Here is a 27896-nt window from a genome sequence, read left to right on the forward strand (position 1 = left end):
CTTAACTAGAGGTCCTAAGCACCTCCAGGGCCCTAGGCAAGGGACGGGTAACGCACGCATAGGGTACGTATTCAGTGTTATTAGAACGCTTTATAATAATTAAGGGGGGGGGGGGGGGGATAATTGGGTAGTAAAGGATATGATGACATGTGCGCTAATGCTACGCGTAACACCTCTATTTGAGAAAAGTTTACCGAGTATTGCACAGAAGTGATCCTATAGGCTAATAAACCTAGGACCCCCTTTATTCCCGTTTAAATAATCTCTATTTGTTTAAATTGCTTATGACTAATTCACTTAATTCGAGTTTGGCCGGGACCCACCGTTGTGGACCTCGAGGGGTGCCTAACACCTTCCCCTCAAGGTAATTTCGAGCCCTTACCCAATCTCTGGTACCGCAAACTGGTTTCATGAGTTAATTGTTCTAGGTGCCATAACGCACCTTAGTCCGTTAGGTGGCGACTCTTCAAATTTCATACCCAATTCCCAAAAGGAAAAGGAAAAATGTCTAAACCCGGACTCCGCGAGGAAAAAGGGGGCGCGACAGCTGCTGTTTTTTCTGTGTTCATCTGAGATTCAAGCTGTCTTCCTATCTTCTGTTGCTGACCTGTTGTGAGCTCATTTAGTAGCTGATTTTCTTGGTCTTTATTTAGCAAAGGTTCAGCTTCATTACAAGCTTAGGTACACATTTATTACTTGTATTTTGTTTTGATATGAACTATCTGCTGCAGTTTTTAAGCTTACTGTTTGTTGGGTTTTTTTTTTTTTTTTTAGCATAACTTGAATGTTTAGTTTTTATATAGCAATTACATGAAGTTTGGTTATAGCTGGAATATGTTTTAGCAGTGATTTATGATTAGAATGTTTTGCATTTCACCTATTTCTACTATAATTCAACATGTGTATTGTACATATAATCAGATGCTACCTAATTTGAGTAATAATTACTGAAGTTTGAGTCTGTTTTTTCATAGTTTCTGATAAATTAAAGTATGTTATAATAGCGATCACAGTGAAATTTAACCACAACTGTTAAATTTAAAGTCTGATAGATTTTCGTTCACAGCGTGTCAATACTGCAGTCAGTTATAATAGCGATCACAGTGAAATTTAACCACAACTGTATTCTTTAATGTGGGTGAATGTTGTAATTTTGGGCATACAACTATAATTAACAGTGTGGTTGCTTAGGTGATTGTTCAGAAGTTCATTTGTTCAATTGTTATGCATTTCATTTAGCTATAATACTGCCATATGCCTATATGCTCTTACTTTGACACATTAAGATTGATCAAATGAGACAGACTTCAGCAGACTTGTAATACATTTATCGCGAATCTCATATAGGATTTTTCTTTAAAGTTATCATTAGATATGCTAGCTCTGAGTAATGTGTGTGCAGCTTATTGTGAGGATCTGAATTTTCAGTCTCTTGACTTTACTGGAGTTTCATGTTACTGGGCTCATTTTGTAGCCCAGATTCGTACTAAAAAATGCAGTATCTGATTTCAGTTTGTTAAACGTGACTGGGCTACCCAATGTATCTCAAATTGTTGTATTTAAATTCAGCGTGTCAATAATGCAGTTAGGAATTTAGATTTTCGTTCACAGCATCTCGAATTTGCCAAGTTTATGTCAATTGGCCACTCCTGTTCGCATTTGTCTTATTTGATGCAATCTTAATTCATTTTGATTTCCGTCAAAGTAATTAAGAATTGACTAAGCTAGCGTTTGGCCATAGATTCCAAATTTATTTTGAAAAATCTGATTTGGGTGAAGTTTGGTTTGAAGATGAAAATGTGTTTGGATATACGTTTTCAAAATATATTTTCCAACTTTATTTTGGAAAAACATGTATATAATTCTCAAGTTTTGGGATTTTGGCCCAAATTCAGCTCAATAGCTGATTTTGGGATTTGAGATTTGAGATTTGGGATTTGGCCAAAATATGAGCAAAATTTATGGCTAAACATAAGTTTTGAAAATAAATTTCAAATTTATTTTGGCAAAACTCATGCCAAACGGGGCCTAAAAGCCGAAATGGACAGGTTCAAAAAGACCCTATACTGGGTCACGTTAATAATTTGTTATCTAGGTTTGTGACAGGAAGGATTCATTCCATTATAGATTCAAAAGAACAAGATGCTATCTTTCCAACATTACTTTTCCATACATTTTGGATCTTTCCATATATAATCTCAAATTTTAGGATGGATTAATTAAACCATAAACATCGTAGGTTGCTTTAGGCGCGTAATTAAATCATCACGGCTATGGGTATGGTTCCAGTGGCATAGTCGTGATATATAATCCCCAATTCGGGTGCGCATTTCATGTGACCTGACCATAACTTCGAACAATAATAAATAAATAAAAATGTTGTAGATCGTGGGTACGTTCCCGTGACGCGATTCGCAATATGTACAAAAACAAACAAGTGCGCGACATCGCGACTTGTTCAAACAAACTACATAAATAAATAAAAGCGGTTATAAAGTTAAAAATGCACAATAGATTCTAAAACATGTAAAAAATCAGATAATTAGGCCAATTATTAATAGTTGAGCGACCGTGCTAAAACCACGGAACTCGGGAGTGCCTAACACCTTCTCACGGTCACGGGTTAACAGAATTTCTTACCCGGTCTTCTGATTTTCGCAGACTTTAAACGGAGTCAAATTTCCTCGATTTGGGATTTAAAATAAACCGGTGACTTGGGACACCGTATAATTATTCCAAGTGGCGACTCTGAATCAATAAATAATCTCATTTCGAATAATGTTACTTAAATTGAAAAAATTCCCGATTTCAAAGGAGGTGTGAATGCAGGAACATCAACCTATGATCAATAATCTACCTCCTACTTGGTCGATTAAGGTAATTTCCTTAATATCAAACTTACTAGAAGAAAAAAAAGGAAAAATAATTAGTTAAAGACTTACAAGGAGTGCAGAATACCAAAGTTTCTCATAAAGCTTGTCTAAATGATAAATTATTTATAATATTTCAAAAGTGTCCTTTAGTTGGTTATTAAATATTAAGTTCCTCTTAAGCACAAACCTCTCATCCAATCATCTTAGTACTCCCCAGTTGGCATGGAAATCTGAATTTACTTTATTGTTAACTGTTTTTTTTCTTAAAATTACTTTTTATTGCTTTTGACCCTTTTTGATTTTCCTTTCTAAAAAGCCAATATATTGGTTCCTTATAACTACTGTTCATTGATTCTTAATTGATTATTTTTCTTACAAAATAATGCTGACGTTATAATATATAATCTATTTTAATTTGTAAAATTAAATAATTTATGGAAAAATATTATTTTTCCAAAGCTTAACTTAATTCAGAACTTAAACCGAGAAAAAAAAAGAAGGGCCATTAGAGAAATCCGATAATTAACATGCCACATGTGAAGCAATTCAAAAGCATGCACATCGATTAACATAATAGATAATAATTATGTTACAATTGAATAGAATGTTACAAAAAAATTTATCTTTAAATGTTATAATCTCTTTTTATTTCAAACAAGTACTCATTGCAAAATTTAAACAAGTGAGGTGAATACAACAAAGTTTTAGTGTGCATTTTTTCCCTTCATATATAAATTCTGATTTGCTAATTATTTGATTAAATATATTTAATCTTTAATTAATTAGCATATGCACTTCTTGTCCCTTAGGGGGACATCTCATAAATTGATTTATGCAACTTTAATTATTTGCTTATGATCTTCATAAATTTAACGAATGATTAAGTACTAAATCATTTAATTGCTAATATTTCATGTTAAATCTTACTTTTTACTCCATATTAGTCCAACTATCACATATTTTCATTCAATATATATATATATATATATATATATATATATATATATTTTAATTAATTGATTGTTAAATATGCTTAGGTAACTATTATAAGGAACAAGATCAGACTTTATTAATAACTCGAAGCAAAAGTTTAATTATTTTCAATTAACCGCGCTATTCTATTTCTCCTTTTTCACCCGTGGTTCAGTATTTAGGAAATTTCCCAAAACTAAAAGAAACAGAAAGGCGTAAAACCGAAATAAAGGAAGCAAGAAAGGTTTGTCCAGGGATTACAGCAAAATCACACCTCTCGAACACTGAATTTTTCCGATTCTTGTTCTTGGCCGGAGTTGACAGCAGTAAGCTTACGATTCGAAATTCTTTATCCTCCGCTCACTCCATCTGACAATTTGATTTCCCTCTTCAAATTAAGTACAATTTTTATGCTGTCCATTGTGTGTGTTTCTTCCTAATTACTTGTTACGCAGTTCGGCTTCTTGTCTTTTGATTTGAATTTTACTTAAGCATTGAACTGACTCACAACCGCCTTGATAATGCTATATCACTCGGGTTTACTTATCTGGCCTATAGTACCCCTGCATTGTGTTTTCTTGTTCTTCAGTATATTATTAATACTAATAACTAATTCTCATTACTTGAAAATAAATACATTGAACTAATTATGTTTTTTAGGGACTATCTTAGATCTTGTATTGGCTAGACAAAGTTTTACGGTCGGACACAACAGTTTATCAACCCCTTAATACTAAAAAAGTTCATCAAAGCACAATGAAATTTTTTAACACTGAAATATTATCTGTTCGCTAACCAAACACGTCTGGGACTATAATGGGTTTGTTGTTGTTGAAACCAAACACAAGAATATTTTTCAGAAAGTGACTTACTCATTTTCCTGAAGATATTTTCTGACATATTAAACACTAGTTTGATTAGCGGGATTAGGATTATAATCACCTGATAGAATTTGGGATTGTATTTATCCCGTGTTTGTTTTTATGGGTATTAGCTGACACAATGGTGGTATTAACTATCCCACATTAGATGTGGGATAACAATCCTTTGGATATCCCGCTCTGCAACCAAACAACCCCTTAAGGGTTTCATGTTTCTAGTGTGCTAGTGGCCATTGGTTCTTATACTTTTGTAACTACTAAGGTGACGAGCTAGTTGGATTCTACTCCATTGGGGCTCTTAGTTAACTCTTAAACTTCACGGCTCTTCCAAGGAATGGAAACAAACAGTAGAAGGAAACACAGAAACTGGCAGATATATCTTGCATATGACATTGCTCATCCATTGAATACCTGCAAAGCAAATTTATTGGAATTCATAATTCTTCTATCTTACTTCCGAGAGCTTGTTTCAATGGATTGAAAAGCTGTGTCACTTGCTGAGCAGAGATAGGATGACTTTATGAATAAACTTAATTTGATTTTTTCTCCAATGTAGTCACTTCTTTGATTGGACAGGAAACATTAATCTTCTTCTCCCACACTCAGCACAATCAGAGAAGGTCTTCCTGGCTTCTGCATGGATTTTATGGATTTTCTGCACGGATCGGGATAGGATTTCCTGGTGCTTTAATCAGTTGGGAGATGTTTTTCCAAATGAAGTCATCATCTTCAAGGTAAATTACATTCTTATTCAACTTTATTTCAGCGTGATAAAGGAGAATTTTGTTCTGTTTTACTGTTGGAATTGCTGGGATTACACATTTATGTCACAACTTTGATAATCTGGTTTTTGATTTATCAAGACAGTGACTCAAGTACATGATTTTTAGGCATAGCTGAAAGATCACCATGCCTCGTAAGGTAAATTATGGAGTTAATTACGAGGAAGATTTTGATGACTATGAAGATTACGGTTATGACTATGATGATGGGTGTGGTTATGCAGAGGAAGATGGTGAGTACCTCAGCCTTTCTAGAGAGCTTGAGAGATTTCCAATGCTTAAGACCTCGAGGCTGCATAATTCCGTTCCATCTCCCCTCAAGCCCTTAATTAACAAGAATAGCAGAAGGCATTAATCATACTGAGATTACTTTTTGTAATGCTGACTTACCCTTGTCAATGTCATATTTGAATAGAAGTATTTTATTTACTTCCAAACTCATTTCTGCAAGGTAGAAATTCATAGTATTGTCCATTAAACTGCAATGACTTGCTGTATTGTGTTGTTTTTCTCTGAACTGTTACAGCCACCATTAATGTTTTATCATTCCTTTGTTGACTATGTTTCTTGAAGTAGGTTGGTGGAGAACATGTATTGTTCTATGGGGATGCTCTGTACTACTCACTGGGATTCGTAGAAGGATAAAAATACTTAAAAAGTTACTTTAAACTATTTCCAGGCTTTAGATATGATTGCTTAACTTCTTGGAGGACTCTCAAAAAGTTACATCCCCTGCGTCTCAAATTTTGCCTCCCATGCTGGAATATCCCAAAATTTTTGGTACTCTTCTACAGATAATGATATCCTATGCAACTTCCTGACCATTTATATTGAGGTCCTTAATGCGATGTTTTCCTCACAACACTAAGCTCGCAACTAGTACTATAATTTCTTCTATGCTTATTGGTATAACAAATAAATCAGTTTAACCATTAAGTTCTCAGCCAGTTAGACTGTGTTACAAGAGAACACAGGAAATATCAATGAGATTTCTTATTTGCATAGTTAAATGTTTATGGTTGAATACCATGATCTTACGTCCTGGAAATAGTGACACCCTTTAAATGCTAAGAGCACTTTGAAGAAGTCAATATGTGTTTTAATAACTTGCTACAGGTACGCCACCAGAAACAAGGTCAAAACAGGAGTTGGTTAACATTGGGGTTTGGCGTTGTCCCATTTGCACATTTGATAATGAATATACTATGAATGCATGTGATATATGTGGAGTCCTTCGTCATCCATTGGTCAAAAGTTGTGCCGGCAGCAAAGAAGATGCAGGTTAGCAACTCATGAAACTGTCCTCAGTGTCTATATATGTGTGTCTCTGTGAAATTTGTTACTATGCTTAGCACACTTATATACAGCTTTGCTAAGTGTATTTTCCATCTTCATTACAAAATATTTTCTTTTGGGGGCGCCCGTGAGAGGGAACTGTTTGTCTGTTTCCATGGGATTGGTTACAATTCTCCTTGATGTTATTTCATGCTTTCCTTATAGCTAACTTGTCTGTTGGTCTATATATGTTCTCTGTGAAATTTGGTACTACCCTATAGTACACTTGTGAATACTAGCAGTATGGGCCAGGGCATGAGAAAGCATTTTCTTTTTGGGGCTGGGAAGAGGAACTTTTCCTGTGGGTAGTCCTTTGGTCACATTCTGCTTGATGTTATTTCATGGTATATTTATAGCTATTGCTGCACTTGTATGCTGTCTCTATGAAATTTGTCGTTACCATTTAGTAAACATGTGAACTGCTTTGCTTACTTGCTCTATGCACCAAAGCATATTACAGAACATGAGAAACCATTTTCTTTGGAGGCTAGGGAAATGGAAGTATTACATGGGTAGTCCATCTCTTAATGTTATTTCATGCTTTATTTATCTACCTTCTACAGAGCAATTCTTATTTGAAGGTTTTGGGCATTTTCCACACTGTTCTTGGTCTGCCTATTTTAAAGGTTATCAAGGGTCCCTATCTTATATTGACAAAATACCTATTTTTACATCATTATATATAGATTTTATCTGTTTTGCTTGTTGTTTCATGTGTGGTCTGCCTGCTGCTTCATAGAGTAGATGGTTCCCATGCAGTTGGTGGCATATGTAAAGATTCTGGAGCATCTGTAATGGCCAAGTCTCTGTTTGCATCACTGCTGCTTCAGCAACCAAAAAAGGCTGTAAATTTTGAAGCACAGAATTACTCTTTTAAGACCGAAGACTGCTTTAACCTCTACAAGCCTGGAAATATGTGTGGACATTTTCATGATTTACTCAGAGCTTTTTGCTCTCAAAGCCATTGCAAGATTGATATAGGTCTGCACATGCTCCAGCCCAGGATGCCAGTCTATAGACATAAATTGTGCACTTCCTTTTTTTTTCCTCCCCTTTGCTTGAAAAATTGTGTTTGCTACATTATGGTACTTCTATCTCTGTTCGGTATTTGGCCATCTTTGCTTTTAATTCATTTTCTCACATATGCTAATGATGGTGCAGTACCTTTCAAGTTTGACTCCCAGTCTCCAGATGATTCAGTACTGAGTGGAATAATACCATCCAGATTACGTCCCAAAGGTACTGTATTCATGCTTCTGATTCAATTATTTTGCATCCTATTTCCTTAAGGTGTTCTCTTGTTAGGGCAAGAGTGCTTCTAGAATTGGAGTCCGTGGAGTCAATGGTGGAGTTGCACTCGCTTTAGTTAACTGCAAATATAAATTAGAAATTGAAAAGAAAATACCTACAATCAGGGAACTAATGCATCAACCGTTATTCCATTGGCCTAGTTGAAGAAGATGGAGCCTTGATAGAGGGTTCCCTACAAGTGACCTCCTAGTCGAAAAGATCTCTCTCTTTTTTGAGAATTTATGTGAGAGAGCAAAGGTGTCTGGTTGTTCCCTCTGAATTGCAACTGGACAGTGATGTGAATCATGTTTTTTCAATTATTTACTGCTCCTTCCCTCCAGGTTGCACAAAATGCTCCTTATTTTTTTTGTCCACCACTATCTTCTTACTCTTCTCCTTGGAAGATTGAGTAAATACATGGCATTTTAAGTTTTTTCTAGTGGTTTGCCAAATAAACTCAGTATGATTAGCCTAAATTTCTTGTAAACCCAATATAAGTCTTAGAATTCATTTAGATATATCTGTGGAACTGTTAATTTAGTGCTTTTCACGAAACCTTTTTTCCCCTTTTCTTTTCCCTGTCTAACTTAGGTTGGGGTTCACGAATACCCTTTTCTAGGTTTGTATTGAATACTAAGTTGTGTAACTGTTTTCTTATGCATTATATATATACATATACATATATATATATATATATATATATATATATAGTTTGACATCTTTTATTTGCTTTCTTGGTCTCCTTTCAGCTGATACTGACAAGGTCTTACAGTTAAATGTCCCATCAAATAACGAAGAACTAAGTACTGAAGTTAAAAAAGATTTGGCTGCTGAAGGGCATCCAAGCTCAGACACATCATTAGCAAAAGATGATTTGAAGGATAGTGATTCTTCCTCGAAAACTAGGGGAAATGATGGTGTTACAAGCAGCTTGAACGATATGTCTATTTCATCAAAGCCTCACAGTGTGGATACTGGAAAGAGTGACAGTGCAACATCAAGCTCAAAGAATAAGCCTCAGAAAAGTGTACAGCCTCCTCAAATAGAAGATAACTTCAACCAGCTAAATCTTGCAATTGTAAGTCCTTCGTTTACATTTTCTTGATTTAATTTATATTACACTGCTTTTTAGTTGCAAAATTTTCTATATGTAGGTTGGCCATGTGGATTCTGGGAAGTCAACGCTGTCAGGAAGGTTGCTACACCTTTTGGGGCGGATATCCCAGAAAGAAATGCACAAATATGAAAAAGAGGCCAAGCTACAAGTGAATATTCTTCATCCTTTTTGTATGATACTTTCAAATCTTTACAAGTTTATTGACAAGTCTACTGTCTATTTTATCAGGGAAAAGGGTCGTTTGCTTATGCTTGGGCGTTGGATGAGAGTGCTGAAGAAAGAGAGAGGGGGATAACTATGACAGTGGGCGTTGCCTACTTTAACACAAAATGTTACCGTGTTGTTCTGCTTGATTCCCCAGGTCACAGGGACTTTGTCCCAAATATGATATCAGGGGCAACACAAGCAGATGCAGCAATTCTTGTAATTGATGCTTCAGTAGGTGCATTTGAAGCAGGTATTGATGCTACTGGAGGTCAGACGAGGGAGCATGCACAACTTATCAAAAGCTTTGGGGTGGATCAGATTATAATTGCTGTTAACAAAATGGACGCAGTGGGATACTCCAAAGAACGATTTAATGCAATTAAGAAACAATTAGGCACATTTCTCCGTGCTTGTAAGTTTAAAGATTCTTCAGTAGCATGGATTCCCGTAAGTGCCATGGAAAACCAAAATTTGGTGACCGGTCCATCAGAAGCACGGTTGTCATCCTGGTTAGCCTACTAGCCAACATCCTCCTTTTCCTCCCTGTTTTTGTGGTACGGGTGTGTGGGTCTACGAAAGCACAACCTTACTATAGTTAACAAAGAGTTCTAAATAACAAGTAGCTGAAATTTAAAATAGCAAGTGTCTTCCTAGATATAAATAACCTAAAGGTCTAATTTACTTGTTAAGATGAAGATTGTGCAATGAGTTAAATTTTGCTTAGTAATTGTAGTTCTACAATGTATATGGAAGTGAATTCTGGACCTCTAAGATCCAACATAATCCATAAGATGAATCTTGTAGATATACAGATAACAGATGACACATTCAACAAAGAGCACACATAGAGAACAAAATGATAGAATGTCGCCTGAGATTATTCACCATATCCTGCATAGACCTCCATGTGCACCAGTTAGTAGGTCGCGCAAATATGATGATTGAAGATGATGAAAGGGATGAGGCAGACATAAAATGACAAGGGAAATTGTCCTAAAGAACCTACAATCTCTAGAATTAGTGCCGACTTAGCTAAGAAAAGAATACATTGAAAATAATAGATCCATTTAGGCAATACCAACTAGTTGAGGTATTGTGCTTGCATTCATTTTTGGATAATAGTTATATTGTGCTCACATTAGATTTATGTTTTTCAAGAGTGTGTTATTTGGTCAGAGAACTTCATCCCATATATAGATAAGTTTGAGATTTAGAGAACTTCTAATTTTAAGAAGCTCCAATCTGCTTCAGATATTATTTAGTATTCAAATGAAATAGACTTGAATAGAGCGGAATGGAAATGGAGGATTCAATTGTCTGAATCCAATTAATTTGGGATTGAGGTGCATTTGATTGATATTGTCTTATCCAAAAAATTTAGTTGGCTTAACATAAATTAGTTGAGGTACCCTTGTTGCCTTGATTCTTGACAAACTCATGAAGTATGAACATGACTCTCAAAACTTGCAGGTTCCAAGGTCCTTGCCTATTGGATGCAATAGACTCTCTCCAACTTCCTCAAAGAGATTACACGAAGCCATTCTTATTGCCGATTTGTGATGTTGTAAGGGCACAATCTCAGGGACAAGTGTCAATATGCGGTAAGTTGGAGAGGGGAGCTCTTCAAACTGGAAATAAGGTACTGGAGACTACTAAAGAATTCCTTTCTTGTACCCTTTCTTCCTCTATGTAACAGATGCTTTTGGGAGTCATTTCTTACCTAATGGTTTATGTCTGCAAATTTGTTTTGACTTACTTGACAGACTAATATCTATGCATTTAACACCGAGTTGTGAACATGTCCAGGTTTTAGTTATGCCATCGAGAAAAATGGCAGCAGTGCGTTCTTTGGAACGTGATTCTCAGGTTTGTAACAGTGCAAAAGCAGGAGACAGTGTCACTATCAACCTACAAGGTATTGATGCAAATCACGTGATGGCGGGGGGTGTCTTGTGCCACCCTGAATTTCCTGTTCCAGTTGCAAATCATTTGGAACTGAAGGTTCTCATCCTGGACAATTCCATTCCAATTTTAATTGGCTCTCAGGTACCATCCTTTGGTGGATTACTCCAGTGAAAATTTTCAGAGATTTTCCGTCCCATGTCTTATGTATAGCCAATGATTATAGAGATATCTGGAACTATGCAGTTGGAATTTCTTGTACACCATGCTAAGGAGGCTGCAAGAGTTGTGAGGATTTTGTCATTGCTTGATCCGAAGACCGGAAAGGAGACGAAGAAATCACCTCGATGTCTTCTGGCAAAGCAGAATGCTATAATTGAGGTTTTTGACTAAAAAACTATCATACTTTTTTTTTGTATTTCTTTTTCTTTTTCTTTGGATGGGGTGAAGCAGGTAATGTGCTTCTGCCTCCATGTATAAGTTGAAAACCGGCTCATTAGTTTAACAGCAAAAAGATTACTCATCTCGATAGCTTGTTTGTGATAATTTAGGTGGTTTTGCAAGGGATGGTTTGCATCGACGAGCATTCTAATTGTAAAGCTCTCGGAATGGTGTCCCTCAGGTCATCTGGAAGAACCGTTGCTCTTGGTCTGGTGACTAGAATTATAGTGAAGAAGGAATAACGAAACTTCCAATACCAGAATAAGAGCTTGTAAAGTGACGGGTACCTCCTTTTTCTCTCTGGGGCTGGTCAATCTTTACATGTACATTACCTTTATTCTGATAGGATTCCTTTTCTTGTTCTTTAATCGAACTCTAATCTTATTTAGTTTCTTTGTTAATGTATTTATGTATAATTTACTCAAGAAAAGTGTAAACGCACTAGTTGTGAAAGGGACAACTTTGATTCTTTCTAATTAGGTGCACAAGTATGGTATGCGTTTTCGGCAAGTTTTAATATTTGAGAACGTGTATAGCGAATGTATAACTTTGTTTAGTCAGAGGTTGGTAGGTCATTCTATTCCGTTCCACACTCTCTGCACAAGCTTTTTGCGTGCCTTAAATTATAAATTAATTTTTTCCAAAGAGAGAAGTGTTATTTTCAATTCAGAGTATAAAAGAGATTAAAAAAAGTTAAAATAGCACGGGCTAGCCAATTTCCGGATCGGTCATTCAAAAATAGCCCGCGTTTGCAAAGTCATTGAAAAATAGCCACTATTTTGCTGCAACAGGGACCGGTCTAACATAATATATTGGAGATCGGTGTACCTGTGTATGAACTTCCAGCATGTTATGCTGGAACTCCAACACGCGAAAAGTTCCAGCATAATATATTGGAGATTGGAGCACTCTGTAACTCCATTATAATATACTGGAGTTCCAGTATACTTATGCTGGAACTCCAGTATATTATGCTGGAGTGTTTTTTGGATTTTGAACAGTGTTTTTGTTCAGATTTATCTTTACATGAAAAATGGCTAAATTTCGATTGCTTTTGAAACTGTGGCTATTTTTGAATGACCACTTGTTAATCTAGTTATTTTTGAATTTCTCCCTTAGAAAAAAGGATATTGATGGTCCTTCTAGTCTCTTGAATCCCATAGGAAGAAAGCCCATTACTAGTAATTTAAGTGAACTGCTGACTTATATCGATTCCAATTTTGGTTAATATAATTTGGTGCACTTTTATTTAGTAATTTACTAGTTCCGTATTTCGCCAGATAATAACCCATTTGTTTGGGCAGTTTTGGGACCAAGAGAGTTGAATACATTTGGTAAATGAGATGCCTTCTTCAGACCAAAAGGAAAGTTTTATTTGTTCGAACGTCTTTTGTTTATTTTTGTCGTTTGCTAACGACAACTTTAAAAATAAATAAATGAAAACAACTAAAGTAGCACCAAATAAAGTCCAACCTGGAATTCTGGAGTAACGGTAAAGTTATTTTCGAGTGACTTATAGTATACAAATTCGAACCGTGAAAATAACCATTAATGCTTGTATTAGGATAGACTGTTTACATCATATCCCAAGGGATGCGATTCTTCTCTGGATCCTGTATGAATATTACGGAATACTTTATGCAATGAGCTGTACTTTAAATTAAATTAGCACAAAAGAGTCCATACCGACGAGTGCTCTCACCTCTGCAAAATTTCAGGTCAAATGGTTTAAAATGATGCAACTAAAAGTAAACAAACCCCAAAAACTGCTAAAGTATATTCCCTAATTTAAAATAAAAGTAATCAGCAACCAATTTGGAAAATCTCATCCATTAAAAAGCTTTTTTGTTCCTCGTCCACACATATTTCTGCACTCGTCTTTTTTCATGACATAATACTTTTCTGATTTTGTGGGTATAATCTGACGGCCTGCTATAAAACGACAAAATCAGCCCTCCTTTTTAACCTTTAAACGACATTATTTCAAACAAAGTAAATCCAACGTGGCTATGAGGGTGTTTGGCTAAGCTTATAAGCGGGTCAAATTAATTTATAAGTACTTTTTGGCTTATTTACGCGTTTGGTAAAATTAAAAGTGTTTATAAGTTAAGTGCATATAAGCTAAAAATAAACCAAAAGTCATAAGTTGGTCTCTCCCAACTTATTAAATTTCAGCTTATAAGGAGTTTAAGTTTGACTAAAATATTTACTATTTTATTCCTAAAAATTTTATTTTAAAACAAAACTCTTCGTATACCCAGTTCTTCAGCTGCATATTATTAATTTCTGCACTTTTATTCAAACACATAACTGCTTATTTTTTTAAATCAGTTTCAGCAGTTAAAAGTACTTTTCAGCACCTAATGCTTATGAGCTACTCTAAATCAGCTAAGCCAAACGGGCTCTATATCTTTCGCCACGTGGATCCGGGTCAACTCGTCTGAAAAGTACTCCACCAGTTCTCATCCACAACTAGGAATCCTTCCTTTCACCGTCGAACCAAATCTCCATCTAATTCCATTACACCTACTATTATTTATCATAAATAATTAATGTAATCTCCATCTAATTCTATTCTTATTTATGTGTACAAATATTTATAGTAAGTAATTAACTACGTATACAGATAAACAAAAATTAACTACGTATATATATGCACATATAGTCAAGCATGTAGAGATTTCTGGAAAAGGATGCAAATTTCTTCCATAGTAGAAAACAACTTGCAACAGAATCTCTGAATTCACACAGAAAGAGAAGAGAGAAAATTTAGTGTGTGTATGTGTGATTTGTTGCTTTTTTTTTTCTTTCTGCGGAGGACCATAAGGATAAAAAGAGAAAGCAGAAAGAGTCATTTTTTTGCACATTTAGACGTAGAGAGACAGAGAACTGTTGAGAATTTTGAAGAAATTAGGGTTAGGAACTGTGGAGAATGGCGGCTCAGGGAAGAGAAGGAGGTGGAGGAGTAGCGGTTTTATGTGGTGGTGCAGTCAATGCTGTGGATTCTTCTACGTCCGCTTCCAGCGGAGTTTTGGACAAGGAGAGTACAAAGCAGGATTCTCCTATTCTGTTTTTTCTCTTCTTTCACAAGGCAATTCGGCTGGAGCTTGACGCACTTCACCGTTCGGCTTTAGCGTATGCTACGGGACAATTGGCCGACATACAGCCGTTGCTCAAGCGTTACCGTTTTCTTAGATCAGTTTACAAGCACCATTCCCATGCTGAGGATGAGGTCCGACTTTAACATCTCTATTTTTTTGTCTGTTCCACTAGCATTTAATTTTTTTCGCTGCTCAAACGTAGTTGTAGCCTGTGACATCGTCTCTTATGTATACGGAATTGCTATTGAGTCATTCTATTAAGTTCCTTGCTAGTTGTTAATCTCTTTTCATTTTCCGATGGTGTGCTTCTGTTGAATCTTTAGAGAGCTTCATGTTACTTGTTGCCCTGCTCTATGCGTCTCCCTATGACTAGTGATTTGGTTACATGTTTGTATATTACTGTCTATTCTGTTTTCTATTTGGCAAACACTATCATCTTAATGTAATCAATACTTCTCACTCCGTTTCCCGAATGAAATGTTTAGATATGAGATGATTTTAATTCTTGGCACTTCTTATGACGGTCTTAGCTGCAGTTTGAGCAATCTGATTATAGCTAATGCTAAGTATGTTATACCTTGTTTCATGAGCAAAAGAATCTTCAACAAGCCCAACAGACTGTTAAAGCAATCCCTTTATCAGGCCAATATGGCAATTAGAATATAAATTCCATACTTCTTCTACTGAAAATTAAGGGTTGACATCTTGTTGAGATAGATTCACCTGGTTTATATGTTGGATGCCATGATGGTTCTAATGGTTAAAATAGTGGACCTTGGTGCTAGTTATTGCCAATTTTGTGGACGTCTTGTACTTCCATTTGGTAGTCTGTTTGATTTTTTTTTTTTTTAAAAAAAGATTAAGCAATATTGGCTTGGTATATTTGAGGTTAATGTCAAAGTCCTGTTTAGATATGTAGATTCCATCTATATGACACTCACCCCATACTGTTTAATTTCCAAAGTATTTGTCTGGTCATTTGTAGTCTTTGTTTAATATGGCTTGTACATTCTAAAAGAAGTTGGGGAAGTTATGGAAAATTGGAGGGAAGAGAGAATAGAGACTAGGAAGGACGCGATTTTGGAAGACAACACTCTTTGTGCATTTTGGGTCATTTGGCAAGAAAGAAACTGAAGACTTTTGAACGAGGAGGAAGACCAACATAAAAAATTGAACGAGGTCTTTTGTTTCGACTGTACTTCTGGAGTTAATGTTCCATTTTCTATAGACAGTTGGGTGATTTTCTGGATACTTAATGGCATACTTCTTCGTAAATTTGACATCAACTTCATGTAACATGTGACGAAAATCATTCTAGATTATAAAAAAAGATTACCGTGGATGATTGAATTTCTTTTGTCATGCCTCATAAGCTGTTGAAACTTTAGTTTTCATAATATTGCAGTTGACATGTTTCTTAGTTTCATAGTTTGTCTACTTTTATAAATGTCTCCTCGTGTGTGCCTTTGCTACAAATGATAGCATGATTATAACAATTGCAGGTGATCTTTCCAGCTCTTGATATACGCGTGAAGAATGTAGCACAAACATACTCCTTAGAGCATAAAGGTGAAAGTGATCTTTTCGACCACCTTTTTGAGCTCTTAAATTCTGAGAAGCATAACTATGAAAGTTTTCCACGAGAGCTGGCATCTTGTACTGGGGCATTGCAAACCTCTGTTTGTCAGCACATGTCGAAAGAGGAAGAACAGGTATTCTCCTAGGAAACATTGCTTAAGTTTCATGTTTAAGGATTCCACAACTTTCATGGACCATTTCTATCTTTCATGGACCATCTCTGTTGTCAGTTGTTACACCTGCTATTTGTTCCAAAATCAGAAACTATATTTGTTTTCCTGTGAGTGATGTTACAGTATATTTACTCCTCTCCTAGTATGCAATTTCTTCCATGTCCTAATCTGTATTAGCCGCGAGATGACTTGAGCGGAGAAGCAATCTTAGTTATCAGAATTCTACCATAAAGAAGGCAAATCCCAACTTGTGTAGCCTTCGGAGGTGTGATGGCTTGTCTTGTGCTGGTGTTTTGGACACCTGACCGGTTTCAGCAGTAGTTTAATAGGGTTGGTCACCTAAATTTTGAATCAATTAGTGGATCATCAGCACAAGGGCACAACTCATTTTCAAAATGAGTTGGAATTGGGGCAACCCATGCGTAACCTACACCAATTCTGTACTCCTTTTATTGTTGGTTTCCCCCCTCAGTCTTAAAAGTAAGTTGAGGTGAAAAAGATCTCCTTAATATTCCATATGGTACAAATTTGGTACTCCAAGTCTCCATTTTGACCGGCGAAGATGAAGAACGAGACAGACAAACAAAAGGGTGGAGTACCTATTTTTTGTCATAGTTGCCTGATATTTGTTGAGGTTTCAAATAGATCTCCTGCTGTTGACTTTTCGTCATGAGCTTATTAGTTTATTTCGTTGAATTTTTCCATCTAAAAAGAGTTTAAGACAAATTCATAGAATAGTTTTATTACTATATCAAGTCTGAACATCTCTCTATGTGCTTCCTTTTACACTTAGAGTTGCTAAACTTCGTACGAGATCTGTATTGTTCTCCACTGATATGCCTTAAATTGCTTCGTTGCACTTAATTAAGTCAAGTTTGCAGATAGTGAGCTTTGTTGCTTCTCAGAACAGGTAGATATGTATGTTTTGTGTGGGACTGTTACTCTTTTGACATTTCCCTCGCCTGAGAGGATTGATGACTGGTTAGCCTAGTTTCATCTTGTTTTTTCATTGCTTGGTTGCTTACAGAAGGGTTGGGTTTTCCCTAGAGTACACAGGTGTCTTGATATAGCTTGTGTAACATGACTGGTCAGTACTTGGGTTATTAGGTCCTTTTGGATTTCAAAGTAGCATAGTTCTTGTGTCCTATGTGATGTCAGTTTTGATCTCATTAAATCAGAAGCAACCTTGAAAATCCAAATAGTTTACATGTTTGTTGACTCAATCAAATGTTCCTGACAGGTATTTCCTTTGCTCATTGAGAAGTTCTCAAATGATGAGCAGGCATCACTTGTTTGGCAGTTCCTTTGTAGCATTCCTGTCTATATGATGAAAAAGTTCCTTCCTTGGCTTTCATCTTCTATATCTCCTGATGAGCTCAAGAGTATGCACAAGTGCTTGTCTATGATTATTCCAAAAGAGAAGCTTCTCCAGCAGGTTCTTTTTTTTTTTTGTGTGTGTGTGTGTGTGTTAATGTGTAGATGCTAACAATATTTTTGCTCTCTCTCTCTCTCTCTCTCTCTCTCTCTCTCTCTCTCTCTCTCTCTGTGCGTGTGTGTGTGCACGCGCGCTCGCTTGTCTTTCTCTAATTTTCCCTCTAAAAGTGTTGTTTGCTATGCTTCTTTCTTTTGAAGGTAATTTTCACCTGGATGGAAGGTGGAAAGTGTGTCACTGCAGTTAGTGGGCATGATATCGATGCTGAGCTGGAATGTTCTATGGATTTTAACTCTGTCACAGTCTCTTGTGCGTCAGGAAAGGTAAAGTGTGCGTGTGAATCTTCCAGCACTGGGAAAAGGAAATTCGGGCTAAAAGGTGATACTTGTGATACTGATCATGGAAACCCAATAGATGAAGTATTGCATTGGCATAATGCTATTAAGAGAGAGCTAGATGAGATAGCAGCAGAGGCTAGAAGAATTGAGTTAGCTGGAGAATTTTCTAATTTGGCACCTTTCTATGTGAAACTTCAGTTTATCGCTGAAGTCTGCATATTTCACAGGTATTGGTCTATGAAAAATTTGCTTCATTAGTTAAAATATAGAAATTCGACAAAGATTATGAAATTAAAAAGGCAATTTTAAAATTTCACTGAAGATTCTGTGTATTCCATGCTGTCGTTTTTATTTTAATCTCTTTTTAATGAAAAGACATAGATATGTAATAGATGAGTCTTCTGGTCCTTTCATGATGATCTCTATTTCATCAAATCATATATGCTGCAAACTGACTTCTCTTCTTTTCTATACTTTTTGGCTTATACCAGATCACCTATTTGTTGCTTCTTGAAGCAACCATATCATTGACACTCTCCTTGACTGGATTTAGTCATGAAATTCTGATATGGTTTATTATTTTTCATGACCGAAAAGTAGAGCTTTTGGGAAAGAGAGGAAATTGTTTGTTGCCTATGAAGACATAAATTTTACTTGTGTATAATGGGTCAAACTGATGGTTGACGTGTCGCTGCAATAGTCTTAAAGAGTTTAGATGATGATCACAAACTGCCCTTTGGACGTCTTCTGTATGCTATATTACTGAGGTAGTGGGACAAGAAAATTGCTGATTTCTGAAAGTTTCTTAACAGATTGTTAAATATTAGAGATCTTTAGTTATTTATCCCCCAAAAAAGTGAAAGCACAATCCATTAGTTGCAAAACAAGAATTTAAAAAATAAGGTGGTTTCCAGATACTGGTAAAGTAATTCTTTTTGACCTTTTTCTTTTGAATAAGTTAATGGAGCTAATCTTGCTCCTCTCTGACATTTTGGAGCCTGTCCGACAGTTGCATAGCATTCTACTTGAGTAATATATCCCTCACTATTAGTCGTGCTTAATGTTAGAAACTGTAATATGGGCAATTACTGTTGCTGACATAAGAATTCACATCCACAACATCAAAAGCGGGCTTTATGTTCCTGTTTCAACTGAAACTTTAACCTTTAGATTTACCTTATGGCAGTGTTGCCGAGGACAAGGTCATATTTCCTGCTGTAGATGGAGGACTTTCCTTTTTCCAAGAGCATGCTGAAGAAGAAAGTCAATTTAATGAGCTTCGTTGTCTGATTGAGAGCGTTCAAAGCACAGAAATCAGTTCCACTTCAGCTGCTGAGTTTTTCTCCAAATTATGTTCGCAAGCCGACTTAATTATTGAGACAATCAAACGGCACTTCTACAATGAAGAAGTTCAGGTGGGATTCATTATAAATTTATTGTTCTTACTGAAATTATTAAAATTATTATGTGTCTCATTACTGATAAAAAGAGTTATTATGTGTCTCATTGTACGTTACCATGGCCAAAGGTGAATAAAATTGCGAGGTGTAAGTCCCAAAAGTATGAACTGTCTCTGTTGGTTCAATAAGCTCCAGAGTCTTGATCTGCTTACTGTCTGATGGATTTCTCTTGGACTCACACCTACTTTCTAGTATAATTTTGTTAAGAGCTATTGCATGACTTCTACCCATGTCTGCAAAAATGTCCTTCAAAGCTAAAGCATATTTGTCTTGTCCTCCATCTCCAGGTCCTTCCGCTTGCTCGAAAGCATTTTACCCCGGATAGACAGAGGAAACTGTTGTACCAAAGCTTGTGTTTAATGCCATTGAAGTTGATAGAGCGAGTCTTACCCTGGCTAGTTGGATCACTGTCTGAAGATGAAGCCAGAAAATTCTTAAAAAATTTGCAGCTGGCAGGTATTCAGCCGAATAGTTTCGTTGCTAGAGCAGTTGATATGCCAGCAGTTGTGTTTTTTACTGAATTATGGAATTGAATTCTACCCTTGCAGCTTCAGCACATGATTCTGCTTTGGTAACCCTATTTGTTGGTTGGGCATGTAAAGGACGTACAGATGGTGTATGTTTGTCTTCTAGTGTCACTGGTTGCTGCGCTGTTAAAAGATTTACTGACATTGAAGAATCTTATATTCGAGCACCTTGTCTATGTTTACTCTCAGTCGATACTGATGATTCTAAGAGGCCATCCAAAAGAAACCTTGCCGTAATTTGCACAAAAGAAAATACATTGGACTCATCTAAGGGTGTAAATGTTTGTAATATATCTTGCAATGATCAGTCATGCTGTGTCCCAGGATTGGGAGTCAGTGATAATAATCTGGGACGAACTACTATATCCACTCCAAAATCTCTTCGTTCGCTGACCTTCAGCTCTACCGCTCCTTCTCTTGATTCAAGCCTCTTTACATGGGAGACAGATTGTACCTCTTCTCAACCCAACCATAAAGTGCATCCTATTGACACAATATTCAAATTTCATAAGGCGATACGAAAAGATTTGGAGTATCTTGATGTTGAATCTAGTAAGCTTAGTGACTGTCATGAAGCTTTTCTTCGGCAGTTCATTGGAAGATTCCGGTTGCTTTGGGGTTTGTACAGAGCCCACAGCAATGCTGAGGATGAAATCGTTTTCCCTGCACTTGAATCTAAAGAAGCACTCCACAATGTGTCTCACTCCTATACCTTAGACCATAAGCAGGAGGAAAAATTGTTTGAAGACATTTCATCTGCCCTCAATGATCTTTCGAAGCTTCATGAAGGGCTGAAGGATGACTCTATGGGCTTAAGTGATAGGGATCACATAAGGAAATACAATGAGCTTGCCACAAAGGTTCAAGGAATGTGTAAATCAATAAGAGTAAGCCTGGATCAACATATATTTAGAGAAGAACTTGAGTTGTGGCCACTGTTTGGCAAACATTTCTCTGTGGAGGAGCAAGACATCATTGTTGGTCGTATAATTGGAAGCACAGGAGCTGAAGTACTTCAATCAATGTTGCCCTGGGTAACTTCTGCTCTTACTCAGGATGAGCAGAATAAGATGATGGACACATTAAAGCAGGCTACTAAAAACACCATGTTCAGCGAATGGCTCAACGAGTGTTGGAGACGAACTCCTGAAACATCTGCACAGCCTGAAGCCTTGCAAACTAGCAATACAAACAGAGGTTAGTGTTATGCCCTCACTTATTTCTTTGTGTATCTTGCTCTTGGAACTGCAGTTTAGAGCTTAATTTATGGCTTGACCGTTAATGCATTCAATGGAGGTAACATTTGTTCCTTGAAAAATACTAGGTTCAGTTGTTGATTCTCATGAAGGCTTGGACCAGAGTGACCATATGTTCAAACCCGGATGGAAAGACATTTTCCGTATGAATCAAACAGAACTTGAGTCGGAGATTAGAAAAGTTAACAGGGATTCAACTCTTGATCCAAGAAGGAAATCTTATTTAATTCAAAATCTGATGACTAGGTTTGTCTGCTTCTTTTTGCTCTTTTTATCTGTTGCAAAATCTATACATAAATCAACAGTAAACCGCATCTGGATGATTTTTCTATGTACTCAGCCGTTGGATAGCCTCTCAGCAGAAATCACAAGCATCAACAGAAGAAGTTTCTTGTAGTGAAGATGTTGGGTGTTCACCGTCCTTTCGAGATCCAGAGAAGCAGATTTTTGGATGTGAGCACTACAAAAGAAACTGCAAACTTCGTGCAGCTTGCTGTGGAAAATTGTTTACATGCAGATTCTGCCATGATGAAGTGAGCGACCATTCAATGGACAGGTAAACCTTAGCTAGAAATACCTAAGGTTGCAGTTGGGTTCTTTACATCTCATGTCTACATTTTTTTCAGGAAAGCAACAGTAGAGATGATGTGCATGCGTTGTTTGAAAGTTCAAGCAATTGGACCTAGCTGCACGACACCCTCATGCAATGGATTTTCCATGTCAAAGTACTTTTGCAGTATATGCAAATTCTTTGACGATGAGAGGTAGACGAGTCAACTTAGCTTCTTGTTAGAGTTTGACATAAATGTGTTGTTTACATCCTACTTTGCGTGTTTATCCGTTTGAGTGCATCATTTAAGTGTACTTGAATTACTGGATGAAGAATGACATGGTCTTTTTTATGTCAGCTAGTGACCTTAGATCCATAGTAGTTTTTGACAATACCACCTGATGATACGTTTTTTCTCTTACATATGTTATTAAGAAAAATATGATCCCTGCACAAGTAATGCATTTTTTGGTTGGTAGTACTATATAATATCTGCAGTAAGTTATGCGGGAGTTATTATTTTATGCGTGATAGAACGAGGAATAAGGATACATGTATTAGCAATAAAAATATGAGCTATTTAAAGCCCAAATGCTCTTAAAGTAAGTAATTCCATCCTAACATTCTATGTATTATTATTTACCCAATACCTACATTATTATTCACCGCATGAAAATACCTTCAATATTATTCTATGCATATATAATTATGACTTTATAATTCCAACAATAACTAGTATGTGAACCAAACTACCCTAACAACATCTTTTCCACTCTCTCGAGCGAAAAATGAGATTGAAATTTTCATTTCTCTGTGAAACTTGTGTGAGAATAGGCAGTTTTCCTCTACTGAATGCCTATTTTCTGTATCAGGCCGGTATATCACTGCCCCTCTTGCAACTTGTGTCGTGTTGGAAATGGTCTCGGAATTGATTTTTATCATTGCATGAAATGCAATTGTTGTCTGGGAATAAGTTTGAAAGAGCACAAGTGCTTGGAGAAGGCTTTAGAAATAAATTGTCCCATCTGCTGTGAGTTTTTGTTTACTTCAAGTGCTACAGTTAGACCTCTGCGTTGTGGGCATTACATGCACTCAGCTTGCTTTCAGGTGAAAAATCAATCTTGTACTTTGTGCTCTGACATATATATCCTTTGACTTATAAAGAATTTTGAGGAACTGATTTATTTGATTTAAGCTCACTAAAATTTTAACCATGCTCTCTCTACCAGGCATATGCTTGCAGTAACTACGTTTGTCCGATATGCAGCAAATCCATGGGTAATATGGCGGTAAGAAATTCCTAGTGATCTCCTTTTATATTAATTCTTTTAGGCTGCAACTGTTGCCTTCAAGCACAAAAGATGGTGAAGCTGCTATGCCAAAAGCGAGAGAAACCCCATCCCTCTCTTTTCTTTTTTCGCCCCCATGTTCCCCCATAAGCAACACTTTCATATAAATTTGTCACATTTTTTGTTATTTGTCGAGTGACATGTAGTCCTAGTTTTTATGATCGCTTTTTGACATTTAATTACACAGCGGTTACGAAGAGTTCCCACCTTTTTAAAATTCAATTATTATTTTTTTGATTTGTGGGAGGTGCCTCTCCTCATTGTATCTCTTTCTCTTTTCCTTGTTCTTGACTTTCCTGGGAGGGTAGTTCAGGTGCCTCCTGGGGGGGGGGGGGGGGGGGGAATGGTCCTATTCATTTAGCTGTTGCAACTCATAAAGTTGTCCTTGATGGTATATGGTGCTATGGACTTCTCAAAGATTTTGATACTTTAAGTGCTCATTTTGAGTGGTACCCTAAAGTTTCTATAAATATATTATACTTGCCAGGTTTATTTTGGAATGCTCGATGCGCTGCTGGCTAATGAGGTTCTTCCAGAGGAGTACCAGAGTCGTTGTCAGGTTTTGCCTTAATTAACTTTTCTGTGCATTTTACTTTCATTTCTGCACTTGCATTGGTATCTTTGGTACCACAACGATCAGAAATCGTTGGCTGTTATTGGATTAAAAATGTTGATGGATGGAGAACACATATAGCATGAATTTTTGGCATGTTGGTGAGATGGAAAACATATATAGCATGATAATTTGGTCATCTTTCAAGTTATTTCGTTCGTTTACTCCGTAAAGCTTAAAAAGGTTTAGGATGAAGGGAAGAGATTGGCAACCAGAGTAGTGATGTTGTTTTCTACTAGAAATGGATGCTGTTGTTGCCGCAGTTGTTATGAGTCTTCTAGCTGTCTCGATCTCGACATCAGTAATGTAGTCATTTTGGAAAAAATCATAAAAGATAGTACTTAATTTTGATGATCTGCTAGGTAATTGTTCTAATTAGGACATTATATAATTTGGTACTAGGTGCTATGTTAGAATTTGTATATCGTGATCATACTTTGGTGGTGTATCTGTATTTTTCCTTAATCTTCCATCTAATATGATGATATTTCAAATTCAGGATATTCTTTGCAATGACTGTGAACAGAAAAGCAGGGCGCGCTTCCATTGGTTATATCATAAGTGTGGGTCCTGCGGATCTTACAACACCAGAGTCGTTAAAGCGCCTGCGACATATTCTGACTGCCCTACCTCAAATGGTGGAGGAGTGAGGAGTGAGGAATGAGCACTCTCTCCACTGTTCGATGAGCTTTTGCACCTGTAAATAATGTACAGAGAACCAAGCTTTTTCTCCTAGTGTCGACATTAGTAGGCAAAGAGGAGGCCATAGTTTTCAGGGAATGGATATTATCATGCAGCTGTTTTGTTAACAGCTATTGGATCTATTACCAGCTTAAGTTCAGCGGTGGCAAGTTTTGGCAGGAAATTCATAGGTGGTCTTGAGTTTAACCCTAGAGCCTTAGAGAGACTGTAATATACCTAATGTATAGTCTATAAATTTGTTTCAATAGTTATCGTCTAAAGTTGCAATGATAATTTCTACTCCAAATGTAATTCTCGCGTTTGTTTCAAATGCTTTAATGATCTCTAATCAATGTATTTTTTTTTTCATTGTCAAACAAGTTTGCTGCTTTCAGAAGACTTAAAAATGGGTCACAAACAAGATGCTTCGATTACCAAAAACTGGAGGGTGGAAGGAAGGCGAATACCACCTAGGGCTTCTAACATCTGTAGAACTGATTTAGCATCATTCATTTACATGTAACCAATTGACACCATGGATAAAAAAAGTATACATCTGGATTTTATCTTAACAACATCTTCAAAGCATCTTATAGTATTTCTTTTTGCTAAGTACCACTGTTTTCAGTTTCACATGGTGCCTCTGCATCGACGAGAACGTACCATGGGGGAATGGGCTTGGAAGATTCAAGAACTGTTGCAACCTATTTCCTTTTTGGTCCGCGCAAAAAAGAATGACCCCTTTCCTTATTTGAAAATAATTTACCTTTATACAATGATTTATAGCCACACAAAATATATGTGCCTCATTTTACACCACAAGTTCAAAAGTCTCTCTCTTTTCTTAAACTCCGTGCCCAGTCAAATTGAAACAGAGGGAGTAATATACAGTCAGTTAACTTCATTTACAATTTGCCTCCCTGACTTTGCTGTGAGAGGGTCCATAAAGGTTTACTAAGAACCAGCTGCCTGTGCAAAACTAAAGGGTTGAAGGCTACTTCCAAGTTCACATGCATTTTAGATTGCAGTTGAACTCAGAGGATAAAACATGGGAAAAGGAAACATGAGGACTCTACATATTAGTGTAGTTAATGTTAGCCAAATGTTACATATTACCAACACCAATGGGCAGGGGCAGGAGCTTCTGGAGCAGCTTGATCAGATAAGTTAAATGCTGTAACTGCATGCTGCTTCACATTTACCATCATAGACTCATACTGCAAAAGTAAGATTGTTAGTCCTCACATCTTGCAAAAGAAAACATTGCCTAACAATTGATGCCTTTTCTTTTTCAAGAATGCGTCGTGACAGGGAAGGGTTGTAAAACATTGTATCAGAGTTATACACTCACATGTAACCTCGGAATAGAGCATCTCTCTCCAAAGAATTTGAAACAATAGTTCAACATGTTCAACAAAATAATAAAGGTTAAAGTCTGTTGAAAATGGATGGCAATCAATCTAGACAGGCGGACTAATATTACAACAGATTGAGCTTCAGAAAAGAAAATGTAAGGACTCATGAAAACAGTAATATATTCGATAGGGAAATTGAAAATCCAAGAGCAAAGTAAGAAGGTCAGATTTGAGAAAGCATGCAACAAGCAATTATTTCAAACAACTAGGTCATAAGATCAAGACAGAACTATGACCAGTGGCGGAGCCACTCGTTGGCAAGGGGAGTCAATTGACACGCCTTAGTCGGAACATTATACCGCGTAGATAGGTTAAATATTTTATTTTTATGTATATATACTATGTCTTGACTCCCCTGAATTTTTTCATATGCTTACTTATTTATATTTTGACTCCCGTTAGGAAAATTTTTGGCTTCGTCACTGACTTTGACGCCCACTATCTGTTAAATGTTATTCTAAAAGTTTCACCGAAAATCTTAGTATGCACAAGTCAGCCTTTTACTAATACGCTAATACTAGTAGTATGCCAAACCAAGAAAAGCAATGGTCATTAACAAGGTGAGAGTAATTTTAACCCTGGAAATTAACACAGAGTAAGTAAGAACATCTAGGATGTGGAATATCACTTACTGCGTCAAGTTTACCACGCAAGTAGCTGGACTCACTCACTGAATCAACTTTGCCACGCAAGTAACTCAAGTCCACTGCTAGTTTGATGTCTTGCTCCCTCAAAGCCTCATTATTGTCACTAGACAACAAGGAAATTTCTACACCATTAACCTGTGAATTTTATGAATGAGAAAACATCAAAAGATCAAACTTTATGACCCCCCCCTCTTTTCTAACAAAGTAAATATCAGCTTGATAATACGAATAGGGCATTTCTAATAAGTCAACTAGTCAAGTCAAGTACAAAAAGCAGAATGTTCACAGCCTGTTCATAAAAGGAAATAAACGGAATAAATAAAGAAAAGTTTGCTATGGCCTAAAGAATAGTAATAACCTTTTAAATAACAATATTCAAGAGCCATGAAAGACTTCAACTTTATGCACGATAATCTTAAAAGAAGTTAACACCAAAGAAAAACATCAAAAATCAGCAAAGAAGCTCATGTAATGTACCAAAAAAAAAGCATAAAAAATCAGCAAAAAGAGTATACACCTCATTCTCAGTGATGGCTTTTCTCTTCGTCGTCTTTCTTGGCTTCATATCAGTTCCTTTTTCCCCAGCAATTTTTGGGAGCTTAGTATACCTTGCAGCTTTAAGCTTCCTCCTCCGAGGTCTGCCTTCTACGACGGCTAACGGCTTGCTCATACCTTTTTCTTCTCTGATGGCTTTTAGGCGACTGCTTATACGGCTTGGTTCGACCGAAGTTTTTTGCTTTCTATGTTGCTACCAGTGGAATGGAACTGTTCTTTGACCCTCTCTCTCTCTCCCTCGAAATATTTTATTTTGTGCTTCACACAACTAGCGTTAGTTGTGTGAGGCCTCTTTTTGTCTCACAACTGACTAGGTCCAGAATTTTGTGGATCCAGATGTTTAAGATATGGGTCCATAAATATGTGACATAAAAAGAGGCCTCACACAACTAGTATAAATTGTGTGAGACACAAAATAAAA

The 27896-nt window shown here is 36.5% G+C and overlaps 3 protein-coding genes across 10 annotated transcripts; 2 read left to right on the forward strand and 1 right to left on the reverse strand.

The window, feature by feature from the left end:
- Window positions 4026-12319, forward strand: LOC109224077 (HBS1-like protein). 8 transcript variants are annotated; one of them, XM_019388633.1, is made up of 14 exons: window positions 4026-4171; window positions 5303-5460; window positions 5590-5741; window positions 6625-6789; window positions 7407-7469; window positions 7588-7824; window positions 8005-8082; window positions 8883-9211; window positions 9288-9398; window positions 9479-9966; window positions 10928-11096; window positions 11264-11503; window positions 11606-11740; window positions 11911-12319. In XM_019388633.1, exons 3-14 carry the CDS (start codon window positions 5636-5638, stop codon window positions 12040-12042), a joined length of 2253 nt encoding a protein of 750 aa, XP_019244178.1. In that variant the 5' UTR covers window positions 4026-4171; window positions 5303-5460; window positions 5590-5635; the 3' UTR covers window positions 12043-12319. The 8 variants fall into 8 exon arrangements, with proteins under 8 accessions (XP_019244178.1, XP_019244177.1, XP_019244176.1 ...); XM_019388632.1 differs by having other exon boundaries at window positions 5594-5741; XM_019388631.1 differs by having other exon boundaries at window positions 5617-5741.
- Window positions 14293-25225, forward strand: LOC109224078 (zinc finger protein BRUTUS). The gene is made up of 14 exons (XM_019388640.1): window positions 14293-15032; window positions 16404-16613; window positions 17893-18087; window positions 18285-18649; window positions 19609-19837; window positions 20170-20338; window positions 20431-21606; window positions 21734-21911; window positions 22006-22221; window positions 22292-22429; window positions 23088-23322; window positions 23445-23504; window positions 24052-24123; window positions 24677-25225. Exons 1-14 carry the CDS (start codon window positions 14733-14735, stop codon window positions 24839-24841), a joined length of 3708 nt encoding a protein of 1235 aa, XP_019244185.1. The 5' UTR covers window positions 14293-14732; the 3' UTR covers window positions 24842-25225.
- Window positions 25670-27688, reverse strand: LOC109224709. Its single transcript, XM_019389235.1, has 3 exons — window positions 27438-27688; window positions 26906-27055; window positions 25670-26075 (listed from the first exon to the last, which is right to left on the reverse strand). The coding sequence occupies exons 1-3, from the start codon at window positions 27588-27590 to the stop codon at window positions 25971-25973; spliced, it is 408 nt and encodes a 135-aa protein (XP_019244780.1). The 5' UTR covers window positions 27591-27688; the 3' UTR covers window positions 25670-25970.

The sequence above is a fragment of the Nicotiana attenuata genome, chromosome 3 (assembly GCF_001879085.1).
Source record: "Nicotiana attenuata strain UT chromosome 3, NIATTr2, whole genome shotgun sequence".
NCBI classification, from domain to species: Eukaryota; Viridiplantae; Streptophyta; class Magnoliopsida; order Solanales; family Solanaceae; genus Nicotiana; species Nicotiana attenuata.